At 41.7% G+C, this 26865-nt stretch overlaps 1 protein-coding gene across 14 annotated transcripts in view; it reads right to left on the bottom strand.

Moving 5' to 3' along the window:
* Positions 1-26865, bottom strand: part of LOC144768069 (alpha-2-macroglobulin-like protein 1) — a 618955-nt gene that overhangs the window by 366989 nt on the left and 225101 nt on the right. For all 14 annotated transcript variants that reach the window (XM_078651444.1, XM_078651445.1, XM_078651446.1 and 11 more), the window contains exons 16-17: positions 21333-21458; positions 6731-6860 (exon numbers count right to left, since the gene is read on the bottom strand). In XM_078651444.1, coding sequence (XP_078507570.1) covers positions 6731-6860; positions 21333-21458 — 256 coding nt within the window. The remainder of the gene's footprint in view (positions 1-6730; positions 6861-21332; positions 21459-26865) is intronic.

Raw genomic sequence — 26865 nt, 5'->3', positions numbered from 1 at the left:
TGTGACTTTCAAAATTAGATTTAGCTTCTTTTGTGAAGGAAAATAAATGAAATCTGACCAATAAAGCCTTAAGGTAGGTTTGCACAAAACCAATGGGCTTTACTAATGACAAGTAAAATAAATCATATATCATATAAAAAGTGCTCCGGGTCCTGTGCATGTGTCGGGCTATTCAGTGCTTATGATTATCAGTGGGAACCCCTGAAAAAGAACTGGGGATGTTCTTTGTTCCATGCAGTGATACAGTGAGATAGAAGGATAGAAATGCCTGGGGATGTTCTTAGTAATATAGAGAGACAGAGGGATTGAATTGCCTGGCGTGAGGTGTTCTTTTTTTCCTGCAGTGATACAGTGAGCTAAAAGGGGAGGAAACCTGGAGGGTGATATTTTTCTCCATGCATTGATGAGTGAGATAAAAGGATTAAAAATGCTTAGGAATTGGCTTTTTTTCACGCACCCGGTGATGCAGTGAGATAGTAGGATGGTAAAGTCTGGGAATGTTCTTTTTGACATGCAGTAAGATAGTAGGATAGGAAAGCCTGGGAATGTTATTTTTGACATTCAGTGAGATAGCCGGATAGGAATTCCTGGGGATGTTCTTTTTGACATGCAGTGATGTAGTAAGATAGAAGGATAGGAATGCCTGGGAATGTTCTTTTGCTAGTCAGTGATGCAAAGATAGAAGTATAGGAATGCCTTGGGATGTTATTATTGAGGTCCACTGACAGAATATTGGAGAAAAAAATATAGAAGAAAAAAGATTGAATACAAAAATATCGACTGCCAATACTTAAAAAGGTACATTTAAACATATCGAAACAAATATTGTGTACACTAATATAGGTGTATTAAATATCGATTTTTAAATATATATAATTTAAATTAATAAAATTAAGATATAATAAATACTACCATTAAGTTATAAAAATAACATATATTTAAATGTATATTTTACCAAATATAACAAATCAACTTACTTTAAAAATTCTAAACACACACAGATACATATATCTGTGTGTGTAATACACACACACATATGTATATATATATATATATATATATATATATACATATATATGTATATATACATATACATATTTAAATATACCAAAAACATAAAATATTAAAAAAGAAAACCAAATAAATTTTAAATAAAAAGTAAAACAACACACTTTTTTTAATTAATTATAAATAATTTACAAACAAAAAATATAAATGTTTAAATATTATTATTCTGATAATCAAACACATAATTATCTAATTTACAACATAAAATACATTATTAAATATTAAAATAAATACATATACATTTTCAAACTACATAAAATTATTTACATCACACAAAAATAAGATTTACTACTCTAACTACTATAAATAGAAAATTTACATTAAAAAATACTACAATTTACTATTCTCAGTACAATTAACACAACAATAAATATTATAATTAACAAAAAAAAATATTCCCACTCCAGTCAGTGCAATAGTAGGGAAAGTGTGGGATTGTGGAGGTGCAAAATGTACTATTCCCACTCTAGTCAGTGCAACAGTAGGGAAAGTGTTGGATTGCGGAGGGGAAACATTTAATATTCCCATTACAGTCAGTGCAACTTTAGGGAAAGTGTTGGATTGCGGAGGAGAAATATTTAATATTCCCACAAAGGTCAGTGCAACTGTAGGTAAGTGTTGAATTGCCGAGGAGTAAAATGTACTATTCCCACTCCAGTCAGTGCAACAGTAGGGAAAGTGTGGATTGCGAGGGGTAAAATTTGCTGTTCCCACTACAGTCAGTTCAACAGTAGGGAAAGTGTTGGATTGCGGAGGGGTAAAATTTACTGCTCCCATTCCAGTCAGTGCAACATTAAAAACAAGTAAAATTTCTTAAACAAAATGAAAATAATTTAAAGAAAGTAAATACATTACAAAATGCATAAAATACGAAATAAAAATATATTTAATGTTGAAAATGTTAAATTGATTTACTTCCCACCCTACACCCTACAAATTCCACATCTAAATTAAAAAAAAATACTTGCACAATGAACATAAATATTTATCAATTAAATAAATAATATTTATGACAATCGAAATTACAAATTCATTCAAATTAACCAGCTTCCCACCCTTTACCCGTATAAACCCCACAAATCCTACCTAAAATTAAACAAACAAATTAATGAAATAATTAAATTAAATAATTTACAATTAAGTAATTATCAGTATTTCACAAGTAATTAACAAATTACATAAAATAGTTCCTTCCTCACCCTTTACCCCTATACATCCACAACCCAAACCTTAAAAACATTGCCTTAAACAATTAACAAAATGAGTTATAGAGTAATTAGTTGCTAAATCTAGCTCAGTCTAGACTGTATAAAAAACTGTTTTCAATCCCACAACACATCTCTCAGGCGCAGATACGCCTGGAATATGGATTAACGAATCAGATGCAGGCCAGACAAGGTGTCCTGGCCAAATATTACTGGCGTATGAGGGCTGCGGAAGACAACACGCTTGCCCACCACTGCTGGGAGGAGGTAGAAATACAATCAACAAACAAACACTCGATATGCCAAATTTTGAATCAAGCGCTTCAAACGCTAAATCTGGAGGAAGCCTGGCAAACACCCATGTCATACTCTGTTTTAAAAAAAATCACAAACAAATCAATAAAAACATTATCGTTTCAATCCGATAAAACCATATTTGCTGGTAAAAGTCATGCATGGTCGGTGATTCCATCCTATAAGCATATGAAACCACAACCCTATCTGCAAGAAAGCTTCAGAGACCTCTACAAGCGGAAATTGTCCTTATTGAGATTGGGTTCATTTTCCAACAAAGATCTCACCCCAAAATGGCTACAGACCTGGCCATCCCTGGACTGCCGCCTCTGTGGCAATGGAGCAGAGTCATTACTATATCTATTATGCATTTGTCCGGCACTACATAAACTAAGGACGTCATTTTTAAGGCCAATCCTAGGAGAAATTCAAATCCTGACTTGCAGAGCGGCCGTCATAAAATGCCTCAGTGGTTCTTCAGTTCAACTGTCTTGCAACAAATTGTTGTCCCTAGCAGCACAAGAACTAGAAAAGAAAGAAACAGCACAAAACCTTGGAAAGAATGGAACACCAAAATAAGAATTTGACATTAGGGTATAAAGTATCCGGCCTAAGTCTTTCCCAGACCTGTTTGCGTACTTTTTTTCAAAGCCTCTTTCTATGAAAAGCCCTAGGAACAAACATGACCTCACCTGTAAATGTTCCAGGATATGGAAATATAGTGACTTAAGAAACTGGACAGAAAATTATGCATAACAGTTTCGAACTTTGCTCTCTCTCCATTTTCGGTTGGCATCAACATTTTAATTTCACCAGAAACCATGGACGTGTTTTCATTGCTGTTATGATAATACGCTGCTCTTTGGTTCCATTCCACACATTGTTACAATAACTAAAAATGTTTTAATGTAATTTTTATCTGTATCTGTTTTGTGAAATTTTCATCATGGTGGTATGTTCCACTCTTTTTATGATTTTAACAGATCAAATATAGTATTTTTACACACAAGTAATTAGTTAGTAATAGTTAACAATTAATCATTAATTACTGAACAATAAATTACTTCCTATCCTTTACCCCTATGAACCCCACACCACACACCAAATAAATATAATTACACAATTAAAATAATCATTCATCAATTCATTATTGTTAAGTAACAACTAATTATTAATAAATTCAAAATACATTACTTCACACCTTTTACCTCTATAGCCCCACAACCTGCACCATAAAAATTACACAATTATCATAATTAATTATCAATTAAATAAATAATATTATTTTACATCTAATTATTAAATACATTTAAAAAAAATATTTTCCACCATTTACCCCTATAAACGCCACAACTCACAGAAAACATTTACATAAAAAATAACACAATTAACAAAATTAAATACAAAATAAATTAGTAATATTAATTAAAAAATAATCATTCATTTATTATTATTAAATTATTCCCCACTCTATACCCCTATAAACCCACAATCCGTTACAGAATCAAAAAACACAAAATGTAGTCAAATTAAATTTCACAACTACTAAACATTTAACTAATAGAGAAGCATAAACAATAATTAAACAAAAAAAAGGTAATATACATTTAAAATATATACTAAAAAACATAACAATAACAAAAAACGTATATTTTAAACAACTATATTTTTACAAACGATGTTAATGATATTCTTGCACTCGATATTTCTATTCATGATATTTGTCACTCAATATTATGGTAGTTCTAAATGTTTTCCTCAATATTCTGTCTCATTACCGTTTTTGACATGCAGTGATGCAATGAGCTAGAGAGGTAGGAATGCCTGAGACTGTTCTTTTTGACATGCAGTGAGATAGAAGGATAGGAATGCCTGGGCATGTTCTTTTTGACATGCAGTGATGCAGTGAGATAGAAGGATAGGAATGCCTGGGGATGTTCTTTTTGACATGCAGTGATGCAGTGAGATAGAAGGATAGGAATGCCTGAGGCTGTTCTTTTTGACACACAGTGAGATAGAAGGATAGCAGAGCCTGGAGACGTTCTTTATCCTGCAGTGATGCAGCAAGATAGCAATATATGAATGCCTGGACATGTTCTTTTTGATATGCAGTGAGATAGAAGGATAGGAATGCCAGGGGATGTTCTTTTTGACATGCAGTGATGCAGTGAGATAGGATAGGAATGTCTGGGGATGTTCTTTTTGACATGCAGTGACGCAGTGAGATAGGATAGGAATGCCTGGGGATGTTCTCTTGTCATGCAGTGACGCAGTGAGATAGAAGGATAGTAATGCATGGGGATGTTCTTTTTGACATGCAGTGAGATAGGATAGGAATGCCTGAGGATGTTCTTTTTGACATGCAGTGACGCAGTGAGATAGAAGGATAGTAATGCCTGGGGATGTTCTTTTTGACATGCAGTGACGCAGTGAGATAGAAGGATAGGAATGCCTGGGGATGTTCTTTTTGACATGCAGTGATGCAGTGAGATAGAAGGATAGGAATGCCTGGGGATGTTCTTTTTGACATGCAGTGATGCAGTGAGATAGAAGGATAGGAATGCCTGGGGATGTTCTTTTTGACATGCAGTGACGCAGTGAGATAGAAGGATAGGAATGCCTGGGGATGTTCTTTTTGACATGCAGTGATGCAGTGAGATAGAAGGATAGGAATGCCTGAGGCTGTTCTTTTTGACACAGTGAGATAGAAGGATAGCAGAGCCTGGAGACGTCCTTTATCCTGCAGTGATGCAGCAAGATAGCAATATAGGAATGCCTGGACATGTTCTTTTTGATGTGCAGTGATGCAGTGAGATAGAAGGATAGGAATGCCTGGGGATGTTCTTTTTGACATGCAGCGACGCAGTGAGATATGATAGGAATGCCTGGGGATGTTCTTTTTGACATGCAGTGACGCAGTGAGATAGAAGGATAGTAATGCCTGGGGATGTTCTTTTTGACATGCAGTGACGCAGTGAGATAGAAGGATAGGAATGCCTGGGGATGTTCTTTTTGACATGCAGTGATGCAGTGAGATAGAAGGATAGGAATGCCTGGGGATGTTCTTTTTGACATGCAGTGACGCAGTGAGATAGAAGGATAGGAATGCCTGGGGATGTTCTTTTTGACATGTAGTGACGCAGTGAGATAGAAGGATTGGAATGCCTGGGGATGTTCTTTTTGACATGCAGTGACGCAGTGAGATAGAAGGATTGGAATGCCTGGGGATGTTCTTTTTGACATGCAGTGACGCAGTGAGATAGAAGGATAGGAACGCCTGGGGATGTTCTCTTGTCATGCAGTGACGCAGTGAGATAGAAGGATAGTAATGCCTGGGGATGTTCTTTTTGACATGCAGTGATGCAGTGAGATAGAAGGATAGGAACGCCTGGGGATGTTCTCTTGTCATGCAGTGACGCAGTGAGATAGAAGGATAGGAACGCCTGGGGATGTTCTTTTTGACATGCAGTGACGCAGTCAGATAGGATAGGAATGCCTGGGGATGTTCTCTTGTCATGCAGTGACGCAGTGAGATAGAAGGATAGTAATGCATGGGGATGTTCTTTTTGACATGCAGTGACGCAGTGAGATAGAAGGATAGGAACGCCTGGGGATGTTCTCTTGTCATGCAGTGACGCAGTGAGATAGAAGGATAGTAATGCATGGGGATGTTCTTTTTGACATGCAGTGACGCAGTGAGATAGAAGGATAGGAACGCCTGGGGATGTTCTCTTGTCATGCAGTGACGCAGTGAGATAGAAGGATAGTAATGCATGGGGGTGTTCTTTTTGACATGCAGTGATGCAGTGAGATAGAAGGATAGGAATGCCTGGGGATGTTCTTTTTGACATGCAGTGATGCAGTGAGGTAGAAGGATAGGAAAACCTGGGGATGCTATTTCTATCCACGCAGAGATGCAGTGAGATAGAAGGATTAATATTTCTGGAGGGCTCTTTCTTCAATGCAGTGATTCTTTCATATACTGTGACATGTGTGGGGTGTTAATTATTCTTCAAGTATGCAGTGTAATAGGACACGACATTTCTTAGGGAGGGGGGCCTTTTAATCAGGGATACAGTGAGGATGCAGGGGTATCTTGTCTGTGCCCACCCTCGAAAAATGACATTGTTTGAAAATGGAAACAAAAGAGGCACATTACTCACCTCCCATGAATGAGTTTTCTTCAACCACAGAAAACTCTTGCACCATTGGCTTCATGTAATATGCATATAGATTTTCGCAAATGATGGGTTTTTTTATGTTGGAGTTCGTGAAAACCTTCAAACCGGCTTCCTGTTTCACAGAAAAAAGTAACAAGAATTAAAGAACCATCATATATAAAGCAGTGCTTAATTTGTAAAATAATAAGTTGCAGTGCCCCGGCCAGGAGCCCAATGCAGCATGCACCACCCATCGCTCCTGTCATCGCTGCCAAAACAACTACTAACCATCTCTTTCACCTGCAAATGCAACAGTTCATATTATTCACGGTCCCCAAAGCTAAAGGAATGGATGGGGAGGTAGGTATTATTTATTTTACATACATATTGTATTCTAAATTAGATGAGCAGCGCCACCATGTGGCATACTTTCATAAGTGCGGTGTTGACAATTAAGTGCTGGTGCCGACCCCCTGAAACCAATTAAGTGCCGGTGCTGAGCACTAAAACCACCTGCTCAAATTAAGCACTAATATAAAGACATGTCCCTTTTGAGTACATGCATCATTTTTACGGTTGGTTTATAAGGTGATACTTGTTAACGATAATTTCTGCTATTGCCAGAAGACATTTTATTAGGTGGTAGGTTATATAGCTGACATGAATGTGACATCACTCCAAGAGCCTAATAGAAGACTGGCACATTATTCTTTGAACCATACAAAACACTGTGGCACAAGAGTAGGAATCAGTCAGACTGCAAACTCCCCTTTACTCTAAACCATAGATACAAACATTTTCCCAGCGGCCACAAAGTATGGTCAGCAGTAAGCCCGAGGGCTGCATTGATGCTAGCAGAATGAAAGTGGGGCTTTGTGGGTGGTTAAATGGTGCATGATACTTTATTTGTTTCTTTTTTCTTTACTTCAGTCAGCTTTTTAATAAAAGCTTCCCTGTTTGTTTAACATCTTTCTGAATGTTAGTGCTCTCTGAAGTAAATAACAGCCCAGTGCTGCTATTTACCTGGGGGCTGCATGTGAAAGTTATGAGGGCCGCAGACAGCCCCCAGGCCATACTCTGAGTATCACTGCTCTAAAACATAGAAGAAAGACTACGGGGTTATTTTGGTAGATGTACAGCAGCTGCCCAAAAAAAGTTTGAACTGCAGAAATGTAGTGAAGTTTGAGGTTGTTATAATTGACTTGTGTCTTTCCTTTCTCTAGACGTGTCTTCCCTGCTGCTCAGTGAGTATTAGAATGTCTGATGACTTCACGGAATGCTTGAGTGCCTGGCTTGTGTGTGGAGTGTCAGCTGATGGATGCAGGCTCAGCGTCAGGGAGGCTGCTCCTGATGGGGCTACATTTCCATCTACCTATCTTCGCCTAATGAACTTACCTTGTAACTAAGCTTCAATAAAGCCAACATATTTTATATACCTGGCTCCATGGACTTTCAATTTACCACAGAGGTATTTAATACATTCGATAATTTTTTAACTCCAATCTCTGTGCAAACAGGGTGTTGCACACGGATCGGAATTCACTGACACACTCGTAATCAGGCTCTTAGATATGTGGGAATGACGGAATTGTCACTTGCCGAGCCCTAGCTCACTCAGGGGCATATTATCAACAACTAGCGATAATTATCGCTATGTTGGTTTAGCGGCGATATTTTTATTGCCGAGCTGCGGCGATTTGTATCGCTTAGGAACCTTGCTATTATCAAGGTTCATCTCCTAAGCGATAAAAATCGGCCGAAATGCATGAATATCGCTGAAAAGTCAGCGATATTCATGCATTACCGAGCTGATGCTCTTAGCCATGTTATCCACCTACCATTGGATAACATGGCTAAGAACTGCTCAGGGGCAGGTGTTAGCTTTTGGAGATGTTCGCGCTTAGCGCTAATATCTCCAAAAGTTGATAATAGGAGATAGCAATGATAGCAATGATAGCAACATCTTGGCACGCCCACTTTGCATGTCATTAGTGATACATATCACTGACATGCAAAGCGGGGCCCAAGATGGTCGCTATCTCCTACTAGCTGTCGCTAACTGGTGTTAGCGACAGCTAGGTAATAGGGAGATAATTTTATCTCCGCTTTCTTGACTTTTAAAGCCAAAAAAGCGGAGATAAACCCCCTTGATAATATGCCCCTCAATTCGCCAGCTGAAACCCTTGACATAAAAATCCGTCTGCCAAAGGGGGTTACAATCACGTGACCCTATGAAGGGTGTGTTAACTGTCACAGTAGCCTTCTGCGTGGACTGTTGTGCAGGGCCTTGGGGTCCCATGCAGGAAAAACAATCAAAGGCCCCTGCACTTCAGGGCTATTGAGTTTTTCTTATACAGTAGCAGTAGCAAATCCTTGCTTCGGTGGTTTGTTTCTGAAAAAGAAAAATATGCTCAGCAGGCTGAAAAAAACATGGAGACCCGCTGAACTGTAGTGGCAATAAAAGTGCATCTGACATGCTGGCAGATACCCTTTTAACACAAAGACCCCTGTCAGGCAGGCGGGGATCTCACATTCTGTCAGCTGGACCTCCACCAAAGACAATTAGTCAAAAGCTTTTGCTGATCTGACAGGCTGTCAGGCCAGATACCCAGGCCTATCGGAGGTCCCTTGATAGCACTTCATGAGTGTGATGCTTCAATGAGGAACATATCATTACAGCAGAGAACTTACGATAGCCTGCAACATCACACTAGGGGGCATATCATCAACAAGTAGCGATATTTATCGCTAAGTAAGCTTAGCGACATTTTTTATCGCAGAGATAACGTACTATTAGCAACGTTTATCTCAAATGCGATAAAATGTCCGCCGTTAGCGGCGAAATGCGTGAATATTGCTGGTAATCCAGCGATATTCACCCATTATTGCCAATGGGGACTTAGCCAGAATATCCACCTCCCATTGGATATAATGGCTAAGAAGTGGTCTGAGCAGGCGTTTTTAGCGATATTCGCACTTAGCGCGCATTTTTTAATCGCTACGCCTGCGTTGATAATAGGCGATAGCAATGTTAGCGACTGCTTTCAGTCGCTAACAGGTTGGGTACGCCCACTTTGCATTTCATTAGCGATAAATATTGCTGACATGCAAAGTGGGCCCCAAACCACTCGCTATCGCCTACGAACTGTCGCTAACTGCTGTTAGCGACAGCTTGCTAATTGGGCGATGAAATTATCGCCGCTTTGCGGCCGAAAACGGCCGTTAAAGTGGCGATAATTTCATATCGCCCGCATTGATAATATGCCCCTAGGAGCCTTATTACCAGGGGCTTGGCTTAAGGAGGGTGTTTAGGATGTGACGACCTCCAAATTAAAACATTTTTGGCTTTATAGTTGGGTGTGTGGCCCTGAGAGAAATACACATCTAGTGGGTGAATTTCAAAATGTGAAAGCATATAACCTGGAATCAATCTCGGCTTCCCTGATTTCCCAAATTGTGTGATCCTAGGCACATATTTTTTATTTCACGTAGTCTCCTTTTTCTTTATTTTCACATATGAGAGCACTTTAAAATACTTGGGTTCAGTATGTGCTCTGCAAATCATCTCTTATATATTCGATTTAATAGACAGTAATGTTGCTTAATCTATCAAATAAATCTAGGCCACATTCAGGGTTTACATGACTACTGCCTTACCTTTTAGTTCTCTATGGTCTTGTCACTGGGGCAAGTCATGAATGAGATTCTAAAATAAAACCTCTCACTATTAATAAATGGCTGTCCATGCACTGATATAATCTGATGTACCAAAGTGAAACGCTTCCACATGTTAACGAAATGCACTTTTTGGAATTATGAAGAGATTGTATCTCATTTTTACATTATATTTGCTGCACGATATGCATGCCAAACTTTTTCATGGCTCGGCTCACGCATGAACTCTTAGAGACAAGTCATGTCAATGGCTCGGCTCAGGTTAGGCTTGCCCTATAAATGTGTCTGCCTGCCCGCCTCTATTTGCGACTCTGGTTTTCAGTTGTTTGTTAAAATGATTTGTAAAAGGTGAGGACTAAAAACATGGAGACCTGTCCACATGAACCGATCTAACAACTTTACCATCAAGGTTTCTTGTAAAAGAGGTGAAAAAGAGTGTGTGCAGTCAAAATAAAGTTAAGAAAAGTGATCTCAGGGCATGGATGCCCGGTAATTGTGTTGTATATGACCTTAGCCATTAATCCCCAGGGAGAACTACTAGGCCCAAATAGGATGGGTAGGGGCATGTCTTCAGCTGGCAGGTGCTGGGTTTGTAAATTGGGTCTGTGCCATTTTTTATTTGCTGTTCTCATTCTCACTAAGAGGCTTTAACTTGTTCATTTTTGGGATCGGGATCTTAAACATATACATAGTGACTGTTTTACCAAAAAAGTAGTAGTTCTGCACCCATAAATGGATGCAAATGTACTTATTTTTGAGATCCACACACATTGGCAGTAGCAGACTTGGAAAGCTGTGCCAGTCTCATGTTTCCAGGCATATTACTGACAATCAAACAACCAAAAGGTGATGGGATAAATGCTTGCAAAACAACTAACAAGCAGCAATCGCTCGGGTAGTATTCCAATCCATCTTGTTTTGCCCACTGTGCCACTCTAGACAGAGACCCACATACTACAAATCAGTAATGACCCTGTTCCTCAAGTCTATCGCAAACATAGGACATCTCACCTCTCCTGCCTGCAGTCCACTGCTTTTTTGTTTGTTAACTTTGATATTCATATCCCCAAATGTTACGGACCATGCTATGCCCTGCTTGTTATAGAAAGGGTCCCATGAGCACAAAAACATTTGTGGCCATATTTGTGCAACCCCGGGGTACTTTGGTGCCTAAGAAAGGTCCATAGCTGATTGCAAGGCCACTTCTGTAATATGGACGACACCAGAGCACATTTTGCACCTGCATGATCACAAGAGGGTGTTCCCCCATTTTTATGGAGGAATCTCCCCATGGAATTAAAAGAATGCCACTGTTCCTATCTGCCCTGGAACAGACAGGGACAGAGCGACATTTAATGTAAGAATATTCCAGAATCCTGGGCTAAGACTGTATCAAAAATACAAAATACATAGAAAGAGATTTCACTGCCACTTTCTATGGGCCAATATCTACAAAATGTTTTCAGTCTGGGTCAATGTTTCTGATAAGCAGGAAAGTTGCTGCTACTTTTAAAACCTCGCTCCATGGAATAAACTTGATTGGAATTATTTTTGTTATAGTATTGTTAATTCCACCACTGATTTTTAACCTGTATCTGCTTGTTAGTCAATATCTTGCGGCCTAGTAACATCTTTTCCATATCTGCTCCGTGCCATCTTGGGGGGATTGAATATTGAGTTATCGTATAGTGTTGCTCTTTCTCAATGTGCCAGGTAGGAGGTACCTATTTAGAGGCAGTTTCTATGCAGCTGCGCAGAAGACGTGGGAAGGGGTGCATCAACAGTGTCCATAGGCAAGCGCAAAAGCGCCAATTCATGGTACATCCATGGAGTCCGGGGCAGCATACTGCCATATTTGCTAAGAAGTCTCTTCCCAGTATAAATTAAGGTATGGCTATGGCCATTGGTCTCCCCAGCTATGGTATAGGTGCAAGGAGTTAGATATTACTAAGCAAGAAAGCAAAGTGCAAAATAGAAACATCAGAATCACTGAATCTTTAAGGTCCTCCTCAAACCAGAACATCAGCTTGTGCCCAGGCATAAAGAAGGTATCATGGAACTGAAAGGTTGAATTCATTTCAGTGGAATAGAGGCACCACTGAGTCAAGGACCCCCTTAAAGGAGGACTTTCTAATGTCAGTTCTTTGTCCGGTCATAAATATGAAATATATCTTCTGTTTGATAATCAATGCCTGGTCCTGCTTTGCTTGACTGAAAATCCTCAGGGGCATATAACTCAATGCTCCCTATTAGTTGTATGTTAATCTACATTGACTTAAAGGATCCACATGGACATAAAGGATATTGGGGGAGGTCTAGCAGCCAGCGAGTGGATGTAGTCGCTGACTCAGCACTGAGCCAGAGGCTAGATAAAGTCCTGGCATGTAGCCTTTCTTTATCCGTATTCTGTGCTATCTGTATTTTATTGGTTATTGGCAACCCTCATCCCCTGCATCATTCTTTGGGAAATTGACAAAGGTTATTCTTTGCCAGTGTCTTGCCATTAAGTTCACCAAGGTGATGGTACTTGCCGATTACAATTTTTGGCACAGCAACATTTCCTCTTTTTTCGACTTCCCTTCAGCTCTGGGGCTAAGCCAGGAGTCTACTCATTCAAAAGGGCATGTTATTGATCCTATCTTTCCTATGTCCTTGTGAGATCATGCCCTAGTTCCGGTTGACATCTTAAACTCCATCAAACCATATCCTCCTGCCCCCAGAGTTACCAAGTGCTACGCTCCTGCGTCTGGTCAAAAATCAAACTTGATGAGGCCATGTTGGAGTTCTAACAACATTAGACTCTTACACCAGTAACTACCAGCCCAAAGGAGCTTTCCTCAACATTTTTCAGCAAGCTGCACATGGTCTTTAAACACTCAAATTGATGGTTCACATTCAGGAGGTGGAAAAAAAATCCCTTTTCTCCTTAGGCCTTTGTGGCCTATAAACGTCAGCTTGAGCATTACAAGAACTGTCTATATCAAACTAAAGCCTCTTACTATGAAAAGTTAAGTAATGTGGCAGCTATGTTTGGCATTTCTATCAAGTGAATCTGGCACACTTTCCCCCTCCCAAGATCTGTGTGACCATCTTGTTCTATAATTGGATCACAAGATATACTTCTTATGAAACAGCCTCAGAAGAGTGCAAAGCTTCCTTGATCCAGTTGGGAATACACAGGCTCCCACTAAGGCAGAGCCCGTAGTAGAGATGTACAGCCATTTAACCATGGATTTAATATTTTGTGCAAGACCTAATCTCTTAATGATACAGAAAAGATAGATCCAACCTCCTCCATGAAATTCTCTTTTCAGGGAGTAAAAAAAGGGCTAATTTCACACTAGGCTTTCCACATCAGATGTAGCTGGGCTCATACATGGTTACAAGATAAAGAGTTGTGTAAAAATCCCGCCTGGTTCTTCGGTACTAGTAGAGGAATAAACTTACTTAGTCTTTTTTCAAGAACTTTCACCTACAAATCACAGTTAGGAAGGAAATTGATATTTAATTACCACAGCAAAGTGTGTTTTTTCCTGGTTTTGAAATTAAAGATATATAAACTTTATTCAATTTTAGGTGAAAATCACCTGCCTCACCAGCTTCACAGGATAAGTTCCCCAGAAGTGGAATTTTGTAGAACTCCAACGGGAATGCATTCTCTTCTCTTCAGGTTTATATTGATATGATGGCATCTGCAATCTCACTATCAGAATTGTCTTTGTTCCTCTTTCAGGTCCAGAAGTGGGTGTGGTTGAGATAGTATTGCCCTAAAATATTCCTTGCTTGCTGTTGCAGTTGAAACTGAGCTAGGTTCAAGAAGAAGGAAACAAATTCTATATCTAGCAAGTGAGACAGCTGATTTCCTCTGTTGTCACACATTACACGTTTAGCGAATTTAGCCTAACTATGTTTCAACTGTAGCACTGTTAGACCTGATAGCCTTAGCGTGGTCTTCCCCCCCAACTTTTTGCCTACCTCCTCCACTTTTCTGACCTGTTTTTTCCTGGCTTAAGGACTCTCAACACTTTCCCACTGCTAACCAGTGCTAAAGTGCTTGTTCTCTCTTCCCTAAACATGGTGATATTGACTCATCCCCAATTGGCATATTAAATGACTTCTTCTAGTAGGCCTGCAGCACTCATTGTGCCACCCACTTAAGTAGTCCTCAATTCATAGCTTGTGCCTCCCACTGCAAAGTCTGTGTGTGCAGTTTACCCTGCAAGATAAAGTTCTTGCCAAGCCTAAACCTTCCCTTTTTATACATATAAGTCCCCCCTGAGGTAGGCCCTGGATAACCTAGAGGACAGGGTGCAATATATTTAAAAGGTAGGACATGTGCTTTCAGTTTTACATGCCCTGGTAGTGAAAAACTCTCAAATTCGTATTTCACTACTGCAAGGCCTATCCCTCCCATAGAATAACATTGGGATTGCCTTATTAAATTGAATAAACATAATTCCCAATTGCGAAGAGATAGACTTTTGTATCTCTGGAACCCCAATTCAAAATTCAAAACTGATTGTGAAGTCGGATTTTCAATTGCAATTCCTAAAATATTACTTTTAGTACATTGGCATTGTTTTACTTTAGCAATTTGGTGTCTGCTGCCTGTCTCTCATGCACATCTGGGGAGGGTGGCAGCTGGGCTTTTTGTATTCCCCTCAGACAGCCGCACACAAGGGGAGCTTAGGTGTGACTTGATGTATCATCCTAAGAGGATGGGAGGGAGGAGCTGAATCCATCCTCAGTCACACCTGAATAGGCTGTGACTTGTCCCCAAACAAAGGGCTTCATACCCGCTGTAGTGAGTCTGGAGCCAGGGCAGCAAGGGAGGACATCTGTGAACTTCAAAGTCCTGTCTTTGAAGTCTCCCCAACTGCAAAGGCATAACTGGGTATAAGTACTGCACCTCTGACACCACCACTTCAGTACACTTCTGGACCTGTTATTGAAATAATGCATTTGCTCATCTGATGCTGACTGCAGTTCGTCATTGCTTTCTAAGGTGAAATACATTGTAAGAGACCCCTGTATGTGGGGGTGAGCCAAAACTTCTAAGCCTCCAAGGATGCTAGCGGATTTCTTTCTGATTTGCGGCACATTTTGGACATAGTGCCTGATTTAGAGGTCAGGGGCCAGGTTGGCCCATCACAAATGTGATGTTTAGCTTGTCTGCCATATTACAAGTGCAATATATATAATGGAACTTGTAATACGGTGGACGTGGTATCTATCATGTTTGTGATGGAGTAACTCATCCCCTAAGCTCTAATTCAGGCCCTTAGTCTTTTTTTCTGATTTTGCTTATCATTGCATTTATTTCTACTACTGAGAGACATCATGGCAATTGATTTTCTACATCAGATGATTGATTTATAAAACTCTGCTATTTTTTGCCTTCTCTACTGGACTTTAATAAAACCTTCAAGATTTTCCCTAAATTACTGATCTCAACCTCCTTTTTTGAGTCAGTCCTTGCTTCTTATTGGTTGTATTTTTGCAATAATGTTTTGAATCTTGTCTTTAGGGGCACATTTAGGGACACATCGCCTCTTCTACTCTTGCGGTCTACATCACCCCAACCCCGCATCTAGGCCCCATTATTATGTAGATCATTTACGAGAGAGCCTGCATACATTAGACAATGAATCAAGGGAACAAAAGTCCCCTTTATTCTAAGTCACACCAATTATCACTATTTTGATATGAAATGGCTTCCAGGTTGATAATGTCTCATGCTAAAGTTAAATAGTTTCTGTGGTTACATTAATATATGGGTTTCATTACATAAAAATTCTATATCACCCATTATGTTCTTGCATTAGAATGCATTGAAAACTTTAGACAGACAGTTGTTACTTCTGTCTTCCTTGTGACACTTCAGAAGCCCAATAGATCTTGGCAATTGTTGATGGTACTAGTACTGATGGTTAATCAGTAGTGTAGCATTGATTCACAGCTCAGCAAGAAAGTCAAAGAAAGTAATTAGGACAGAGCTACGCCTTAAGGAGGGATCTTGAACTGTCTCAACTTTTCACAGAAGTTGTATGCTTAACATGTCCTCTCTCATTGTCTCTGTGCAGTTAGTACAGTTTCTGTGGTAGCAGAAAGGGAATTAATTTAAGTTTGGGGATGTTCTTTGTAGTGATGTTGTTTCCTTGCAGGGTTGCTACCATTTCCATAAGTGTTGTTTCTACGTATTCGCGGATGCTCTTCACTTTATTACGGTCGTGGAATTCTCTCATTCACTGTTGATGGTCAGCAGCATTATTCTTTGGTCACAATGCAAGGAATGCATAGTTTATTTGCTCCCTAGGAAACATCAGCTTCAAAGGAGACCTTGTGTCCTTTACGGAAGTAAGGGCCATTTCTCACAGATGTCTGCAATATGGGACATGTCTGCTGGCGACACAACAAAGAAGCAATAAAATGTCTAGTTGTTTCTTCAGCGATGTGTTTCCTTGTGCAAAATCTATATTAAATCTGGAAATCGATGGGTGGTGTGAAATCCAGGACTTGGATTTGTGGTATGGACATGAAAAGAAATTTCATCTTATTATTTTCTTCTTCTGACTTGATAACCCCAAAATATTGCGGCTATTTTGAAGGTTCCAAAGATTCTTTCTCAGTCTAGAAGCTCACAGACTTTGGATTCAAGAACATCTGATTTTTTCCCCATTTACCTAGGCTGCATCCTGAATGTAGTGAGTTTGCTGCAAATAATTGTCTACTATTGATTAGTTTCTGTGGTGGAGAATTCTGAAGTGCTGATTACTGTTTTTATGCTTTTTTGGTCAACCAATAGTAAATCCTGCATTGCAGTGGCAATCTTAATGTCAGAATCCTTCAGTGTCTATTTGTGTGCTAGCTATGGCTTCCAGAGAATAGCAATTACCTTGGGTATTGTTTCCTGACAATGAATTAGAAGTGCTTATGAGACAGAACATACTGTAGGTTGGTTTCATCAATCAGAACTTTACCCCACTTCCAAATTTATATTGTTCCCGTCATTGGATCGTGTCTGAGAAAATTTTCAAAGAGATTTCAAGGGGCTACTCACACACTGAAGCCCATATTTACTAATATTTTGTGTCATGATTGCACTACTTTTTTGGCACAGCCATGACCCAAAATACTAGTCAAGATTTACAAAGCAAAACAAGGGACGATTTGCGTCACCTTGCATGGTTTGTAAAAACAAAACAAAACAAAAAGTAAAGCCAACGCAGAACCATGCATTTGTTTCTTTACCTTTACTCCATTCAGCTTTTTAATGAAAGCTTCCCTGTTTATTTCACATATTTCTGATGTTAGTGCTCTCTGAAGTAAATAACAGCCCAGTGCTGCTGTTTACCCGGGGGCTGCACGTGAAAGTTACGAGGGCCGCAGGCAGCCCCAGGTCATACTCTGAGTATCACTGCTCTAAAACATAGAAGAAAGACTACAGGGTTATTTTGGTGGATGTACAGCAGCTGCCAAAAAAAAGACTTGAACTGCTGAAAGGTAATGAAGTTTGAGGTTGTTATAATTGACTTGTGTCTTTCCTTTCTCTAGACGTGTCTTCCCTGCTGCTCAGCTAGTATGAGTGTTAGAATGTCTGATGACCTCACGGAATGCTTGAGTGCCTGGCTTGTGTGTGGAGTGTCAGTTGACGATTTGTCACCTTGCATGGTTTGTAAAAACAAAACTAAAAGTAAAGCCAACGCAGAACCATGCGCTGCATTGCTTTACACCGCGTCGGGCTTCCATTTATCCACCTATGTACTTTCACACAAGCCCAGGTTTCCTAAATGCCATAAACCTGGGTTCGTGCCAGAATTGTGCTCCTAACTGAGAGAGACATATCGAGGAAAATATTTTCATTTCTCCTTGTTGCTTCCTCTTCCCGTGTGTGCTGCATTTTGCAGCACACACACACAAGGAAGATTATGCCTCTAAGGACTGTTTTTGTGCAGGGAAATATTCCTGCACACAAACAATCCTGCCCATAACCCAGATACCCTTGAACCGTGGCACAAGAATGTCAGTGTTGCTGCCAGGCTGCTTGAAGTGCCAGCACTATGAGAGAGCAGAAATGTGTCATGTCTTTGGGTGATTCCTGCTTTCTTCCTTTCACACAGTGCAAAAAGGTGTCCTTCTGCGTTGCATTGCGTGGAAGGTTAGTCTTTAGTCTGCAGAAGGTTCCTATAATATCTTCCAACACTTGATTCAGCTGTTATCTGTTTTGTCTGTCTCTGCTTTGTTGATTTGCAGTCTGGGGGGCATCGTAATTGTGGCAGTGTAAGTCTACGATGTCGTCTCGAGAGTGGCCCATCTCAATCAATGTTTATAGACCCGGGAATATGGCAGCTTCCATACTATGGTGACGCAACATGGAGCAGCGCCAATCCAGGGCTGGAATGGGAGCACAAAGCAGCCCTGGCGTTTTTGTCGGATCATCCCCCGGAAGCGGGGGAGGGTGATGCAAGTGTGAGCACTGCTGCTTCAGTTACAGGGGGCCAATAGTGTGATACTGCTGCAAAACCGGCCCTCAGTAACAAAACTGGCTCCCACGGCTGTAAAACCGGCACCCATACTTCCCGCCTCCCATTGAAATGCCCGATGCCTGGTACAGCCAGTCCGGCCCTGCACTAATCCCAAATTGGAGCGTTTGACCCCTGGGAGCAGTGCACCAAGTTTAAGTCTATATCCTCAAATCCATATGATCACTGTCTCACCTGACGCCTCACTGCTGCAATCTGAGTTACAACAGTAGAAATCGGATGTATGACATTACAACGCATGCTTTTACATCTCATGCTTTTACAACGCGGTTTTTACAACGCATACCATTACAACGCATAGTGCTTTGGGGCGCTGGATAGTGAATAGTTTAATTTACTATTCCAACTCCAGTACCCGTGGATAGTAGGGAAGGTGTTGGACAGTAAATTAAACCTATTCCCTATCCTAGAGCGCCCCCAGCGCAATGCGTTGTAATGGTTTGCGTTGTAAAAGTTGTGTCGTAAAGGCACTACGTGGTTAAAGTTGCGATGTAAAGTATGTTTCCCGTAGAAATCAGGTGTCGGGCATCCGGCAGCAAGAATGAATAGTTCTTTGTCTTCTGCCAAAGACAAGCCTGTTTGCGCGGAGGCATCATGAAAGAGACCAGATGGGTAATCTTGCACCCGTGCATGCCTACATTTGAAGTCTGGAAGACACTGAAGCTCATTTCAACTCTTTGGAGTCTACATCCCGCTGAGCTCTTTAGATGTCTGCCATTCCCCCCTGGCATAGCTACACTCCCTCTCTGCCCAGCAGTACAACTCTCACCTCCTTTGACAGAGCCTAAAGACTCATCTTTTTAATTTGTCTATTTGCATTTGTTTGAGCCATTTCTCCAGTTCTGATGCCTTTTGCTGAATTTGCGTTGACTAGCTTCAAATGTACTCACTGTACCAAAATCCCAAAAACTTGACATCACTCCTGGGACCCTATATCAAACTTTGACGTCACCCCAGAAAGGTGAAATCACTCAAATGCATCTGAGGTCATGTTGTGACATCGGTATTTGAACATAACGTCAGACTATGCCACTTATCGCAGAATCTGATACGGACCAGAAGTCTGACATTGTTTGTTTAGAAAGGTCATCATCATCATAACCCATCTGGCAACTTACTGATTCACCAACATATGCATTCATCCATCATTAAACCATCAATGCATTCACATCAATCCAGCATTCCACAAACCTAACCTACAAGCAACATATTTTGACTCATCTATTCAACCATTCCCCATCCACATTCATATCTGTCCTCCACCCACCTGCTTATATCTATCTGTTTATCGACCCGAATTGGCAATTGAGTCCCTGACACCTTCTTTAATCCACCTCTTAATCTACCACCAAGACAAATCATCCACCAGCCCTGCAAGTCAATGCATACAGACATAGACATTCAGCTATCATCTCATCATGTCAAGTAGTTTAGCCACCCACAAATTCACCAAGGCAGCTACTCACGTCATCCACACATCCGGTAGAAATATTCTCCTACAGACCTCAACTTCCTTCCATTCTTCCCCAACTAGCATGCTGACTGACACTTTCAACGTAGTTGTTTCATTTGAAAGTCTTTCTGTCTATCACCTTGACTGTCTGAGTTATCCCTCTGCTGTGCTGGGCCATAATGTAAATGGGTGTGGTCATGATGAGCTCAGCTCGTCATGAGCACCCTAGAGGTATACTTCATGACGAACTGAGCTCGTCATGAGCACCGAAGGGGCTATATAGCCACCATCTGCTCACCCATACATTCACTGCCTCATCTAGCCACCATCCATTCATCCTCAGAACAATAAACCTTCCCAACCACCCACTCTTTAGACCACAAGGACCCATCTATTTATCTGTCATCTACACTCCCAACTACTGTGCCTTTTTTAGGTACCTATGAAGTCAAAAGGTCATTTTTGAGCAAATTGTTGCTGCACCCAGACAGAGGCCTCAACCTACTTTGGTTGTGGTTGCCTCAGATATCTCAGATGTGCCAACTCACATGGTGCCACCGTGTGTCACACGATTTTGGCTCCCTTCACACAATCACCCAGTTAGGAGCCGAAATCACACAGTAGCAGGAAAAATTAACAGAAAACGACTTCGCAAAGTGGCTTATCAGCTCGTCTTAGCAGGTTATAAGCAGCCAATGTCCATTAAGGGGTGTAAAAACATCCCAGGACATCGGCGGCAGCCTCAGCCAACCTTTGTTTTTGTATTTTTGGAGACGTTTTGGAGGTATTTGTGGAGGGCAGGGTGCCTCCTAATTTTCTCTTGGCAGGCCAGTTCCCCTCTACACACGGTGAAATTTAGTTGTAGGTAGGGAGGTCTGATATCTTGATGTTGTACATTGGTGGAAATAAGTCATGAAAAGAAAGGAGGTCCTACCTGAAACAGACTGTAGACGTCCAAAGATGGTAAAGAGTACCCATAGTATGGACACGAACCATCATTCGACTCAGACACTTGATACGGATACCCGAATCGATCCATTCCAAGGAACAAGTCATATACCTGCGGAGACAGATAAGGTGACACAAAGTGTGAGTGCATCTATCACATCAGCATCATAACACTATTTTAGAATGTGAAAAGTGAATCATAGACACAGTGCCTTGACTTGTTGGCATGGAGTTCTCGGAGTAGGATGAAGGTTCTGAAGTGATGAAGGCATAAAAACACTTTTTCGACCCCTATTGAACCCTCCTACTATATTAGTCCTTCTGCTTACCCGCAATTGATGACATTTTTTTCATACATTTGATTTTCAGATATTTTGCTCTGGCAAATCTGAAGAAAGAAGATGATGCAGCTAACAAAACTTGTACTTTTTAGGGACACGTTTACTTCCTGCTGAATTAAATTTGTATGCATTCTGAATTTTAAGTTGTCGGAAAATTTGGGACACATTTTAGAAAAAAGCTTTTTTGTTTATGAGAGCTTTAGTCTGCTTTTATTGTTTAAATGGAAGTCCATAAGAAAGTCAATAGAAGCAAAAGTATTCCTATCATATTGAATGGCTTATTTTGGTCTTAAACTAAGAAAAAATCCCCGAAAGTGAATGGGGTATTGGGATTAACATCGGATTCTGTGACTGTGATATGAATCAAAAGGATACATTGCACAGTATGATGTTATTTTGTCCTTTTGTTCGTGCTTAAGAGGCAGTTAGGTTGGTACCTTCTCTGTGTTTATGTTGTCCATTTTAGAAGAAGCTGCCTTGGATTTCTTGACATCACGTGCAACTCCGGTAATTACTCTCTCTGGGGCAGATTTACAAGCTCCTTGCGACACTTTTACACCGCCGTTGGGTCACTTTTATGACGCAGCGGCATTGTAAACAATGAGCCACATTGCAACACATTTATAACGTGACGCGTCTATGGAGATGAACACGTTGTAAAGCCCTGCATCACATTATACCTGCGTCAGGTATAATGTATGCAGGGTGGGGGTTTCCGACGCAAGAAAGCCTCATAAAGTGGCGCAGATTTCACTGAGTCACTTTTACGATGCCACTGCACGAAAACCTTACGCCTGCTTGAAACCGGCCTAAGAAGTGGCGCAGCATAATGTAAATAGGCAGTCCGAAGCATTGCTGGAGTCGCGTTGTGCTTGCGACACGACTCCAGCAATGCGTTGCCTTTACGCCAATAGATTCGTCACGCATCTGTCCATCCTTGCGCCATGGTGCGCCGCATTGTAAATGCAACACATCCATTGTGGCGCAAGGGTTGCTTAAGTGATGCAAATTAACAGACGCATCTCTGCTAATATGCAGAGATGCGTCAGTTCTTGTAAATCTGCCTCTGTGTTTTTTAGCACGTATTGAAAAAGTGTTGAGTGGGTTTCTATAATGAGTGCATATAATGTTATCGTGGTTATGGACATTATTGCCTTACCCAGCATTTTATATGAATAATACTCCCCTTCTGTGTTTCTAAGAGATCTGACAATGTTTAATTTCATAATAAATATTCTTTAAAGACGTGGGATGGGTACAACCCCTATAGCGGCTTGGTTTGATCGCCCAGACACTTTAGTAAAAGCAGTCAATCGGTCAGATGGCTTTGTGGACTCCCCATCACTCAGGTGCTAGGCCTTCTGAAACAGCCCAGAGAAAGGGGGAAACACTACCTTTTCCATACAAACTAAGGGGCCCATTATGATCGCGGACAGACTTGAGTCAGTCCGCGATCATAGAGGAGGAGGGAACCTCCGCATGGCCTGCGGAGTTCCCTCCTGTCCAATTAGGATGTGACCGTCACCCTGGCGGTCACATCCTCTATTTTTACCATTGCGGCGGGTGCGGCTTCAAGCTGCACCCGCTGCAATGGTAAAAATGCATACATTGCATTTGTATGCAGAAAGCGGCAGGCGTGCAGGGGGTACCCCCCATGTGCACCCCCACCGTCCCTTCTCCCAGGGGGCCCGCAACGGGCCCCTGCAGTGAAGTTCCACATGCTTTTCCACGGCCGAAAACCCGCTGCGGAAAAGCATTTTTTAAAGCCCATCCTAATATGGCTGGCGGTGCCTGAGAGACACCGCCACCATATTAGAGCTTTTCCGCCGCGGTTGTAAGTCAACCGCGGCGGAAAAGCTGCGGACGGAAACCAGGACCCACCAGCCATCCTAATGTGGCGGTGGGTCTTTGGTGGGTCCGCTGCGGTTTTCCCGCATCCTCCGGGCCGGCAGTGGCTTGCGCCGGCCCGGAGAATGCAGGAAAACCGCGATCCTAATCTACCCCTTAGTCACAATTTGTGGTTTACAGAAAATGACTCCAGTGACCTGCTAGGCAATGAAAAACTGCTGTGAGGTTTACAATTGAGCACTTGAGGTAAAAGGGTGAGGATTTAGAGATGGGGAAATAGCCAAGTGGTTATTTAATTTGGCCACCCAGTGCAGAGAAAACATAGTAGTTCTTCCTGCCCAGCCCTTTATCTATAACAATCACCAATGACAGCCATTTTAGAATGTTGATTTGTTTGCTAGTGTTACAAACAGCCAAATTTGCCAAATCGGACCACTTATGACTGCAAAAATGCTTTTTGAAACTTGCAAACACCAAATTGCGGTTTGTTACCGATTCGCAGTTTGGGTTTGCGACCAAAAACAGAATCGGTATTTGGAAAGGTGTGTTCAGGGTGTCCCTTTCAAATATGGAATCTGAATAACATGTACTAATGTTTTGCGACCGAAATGCAGTAGCAAAATATTTGCACTATACCACTAATTCAAGGTTGATGACCCCTTTGTTAATGGGAAAGGATCCTTTTGGGACTCCTTACCCTTTTAGAATGTTTTTTAAAAAAATGTTAAGAGCAGGCAGTGGTCTCACTTTGACTGACATAGTGCTTTTCCCTGGTACCCTCGTCACCCTTTTAGAGTATACCAGAGATATGCAGCACTCCTTGTGCCGCTTGGTTTCTATGGCTTTTCTCTTAGCAAAGCGTTAGATAGCAATCTACTGGAGCAGCAGTATAGCCCCCTTCTCCTCTGATTGGCTTAAAAACATGTCATACTGCAATAATGTCAGTGATGATTACGTTCTCCTCCATTCCCCCTTGTGCTGCCCCAGAGATATCTGCGGTACAAAAGGGGGTGGTGATGGACGGAGCATCTGAATCAATCAAACACTCACACCCAGTCAAAAGATCTGGGTTTAATCCATCACCGTTCTTTAGCCCACTCTGCCACCCCACTCAGACATGGCTGTATGCATATCAGTCTGACCCTGTGCCTCATGGGAACAGTCCAGCCCGAACTGCCAAGCCATGCCTTCCCTGGACCGGAAACAAGCTTCCGAGGACCGGTTTCTGGCATTCCAGCAATCTTCAGCCCGGCTTGCTTGAATCCAGTGGCAAAGTGAGCAAGAGATATCTGGCAGCCACAGCGTGAGTAACTTTGCACCCTGGACCCTGGTACCACATCTTAATACTCACTCCACCTTTCCTTTCTTTATAGCCCTATCCCTGTCTCCTCCATCTACACCCCTTTACAATTTGATTCATTGATTTAGCTGATCCACGTTTTCCATTTTTATTGTATCTTGTGTTGATTGGGCTTCCATGCTATTGTGTAGGTATTACTGCTTTGGTGGTGTGGATCACATCAGCTTATCACTGTTGAACAATGTATTAGTGGTGACTTGGAAACTAGTGCCCCCAAATCAGTATCAGCTAGGAGTGACCTATACAGTCCTCAACGTTTACAATTAGGCTAAAGTATATCCATTGGCGTACTTAGATTTGGGAGAGATTAGTGGCCTCAAAAAAGTAGGTGTCATCTAACCTGTGTCTACTTGGCAACAATTTGGAGTGCTCGAAATGGGCTTAGGTAGAAAGTAGGACTCATGTACCAATGATGGGTTTTCCTGAGTGGGCGTGTGTAAAAACCTGAGCACAGTGCAGAACCTGTGGTGAAAGAAAAGTGCCTGAAACTATGGACCAACCTTGAAAGAGGAAGGGCAAGAAGACTGGGATATGAGCATCAATACAAAACCCAGATCAAGGCCCCTCTCCCTAGGGAGAAGACTTGTCAACCCCAGAGGGAATTGAGCCCCAGGAGCTTGGGCAGAGTTCCTAGGTTCAGGGCGACACTCTAGGGAAGATTTGTACAGAAAACCTGCCTCACTCTTGAAAGCCTAAGACAGCAAGCTGCTGACAAGGAAAGGAGAAATGCTGGCCCCACAGGACCTATTGGGAGGAGGGACTCCTATACATCAGGCCAGAGACCCCAAACCTGGTGACAACAGGAAAGTATTAGTGCCTCAGAGGTTTAGAGAGTTTCTCCTCACTTTGGCGCATGACACCCCCCTAGCTGGGCCTTTTGTCCAGAACAAGACTTGAGACAGGTTATTCAACCACTTCTACTGGTCAGGAATATCTCAGAAGGTAAAGGAGTGTTACAGCTCCTGTGCAACCTGTCAAGCCAGTGGCAAGACAGGTAGCCACCTCAAGGCCACCTTAATTACACTCCCCGTTATTGGGGTACCTTTTGAGAGGGAACCAATTTATACTGGTAATGGTGGATCATGCTACCAGGTACTGTGAAGCTATGGGGCTTGGGCTGCCGCTGCCCAAAAAGTGGCTAGGGCCCTCCTTGATATCTTTACCAGGGTGGGATTGCCTAAGGAGGGGGTGACAGACAGAAGTGCCAACTTCATTTCATGTCAACATACCTGAAGCACATGTGGCTGGAGTGTGGTGTGACCTACCGGTTCACTACTCCATACCACTCCAGACCAATGGGCAACAAGACAGTGAAAAGAATGATTGGTAGACTCCCTGAAAAACTCAAAAGAAGATGGGATGTCTTACTATAATGACTGCTTTTTGCTTACAGAGAGGTGCCACCAAAGGGAGTAGGGTTTCCCCCTTTGAACTTCATTCGGACACCCTGTAAGAGGACCGCTCTGCCTTGTAAAGGAAGGAAGGGAGAGATCTCTCAGAGAAGCTAGGCAGGACATTGTGTACTATGTGATCGTTCTTTGTTCCAGGGTGGCTGTATACATGGAGAAAGGCAACTATAATCTGAAGGCCAGCCAAGAGCTTCAGAAACTCTGGTATGACCAAAAAGCTGCCATGGTGGAGTTCCAACCAGGGCAAAAGGTATGTGTTTTGGAGCCTGTGGCACCTAGGGCCATCCAGGAAAAGTGGACTGAGCCCTACCCTATCCTCGAGTGGTGGATCTTGGCAATGTAGGAAACCCAAGAAGATCATAATTGTAAATCGCCTTAACCCCTATCATGACAGGGCTGGCTTGACCATGCTCATGGTCACCGATGAGGAACAGGAAGCAGAGAGTGAACCTCTCCCTGACCCCCTCTCACACAGCCCACAGTCAGCTGAAGGATTGGTCTTGGCAGACACCGTCACTGACCAACACCTGACTGATTACAGGCAGCCCTAAATCAGTTTGC

This window comes from Lissotriton helveticus, chromosome 7, assembly GCF_964261635.1.
Source record: "Lissotriton helveticus chromosome 7, aLisHel1.1, whole genome shotgun sequence".
NCBI classification, from domain to species: Eukaryota; Metazoa; Chordata; class Amphibia; order Caudata; family Salamandridae; genus Lissotriton; species Lissotriton helveticus.
The sequence above is the reverse complement of the archived record's forward strand: the minus strand, read 5'-3'. Positions and strand labels throughout refer to the sequence as shown.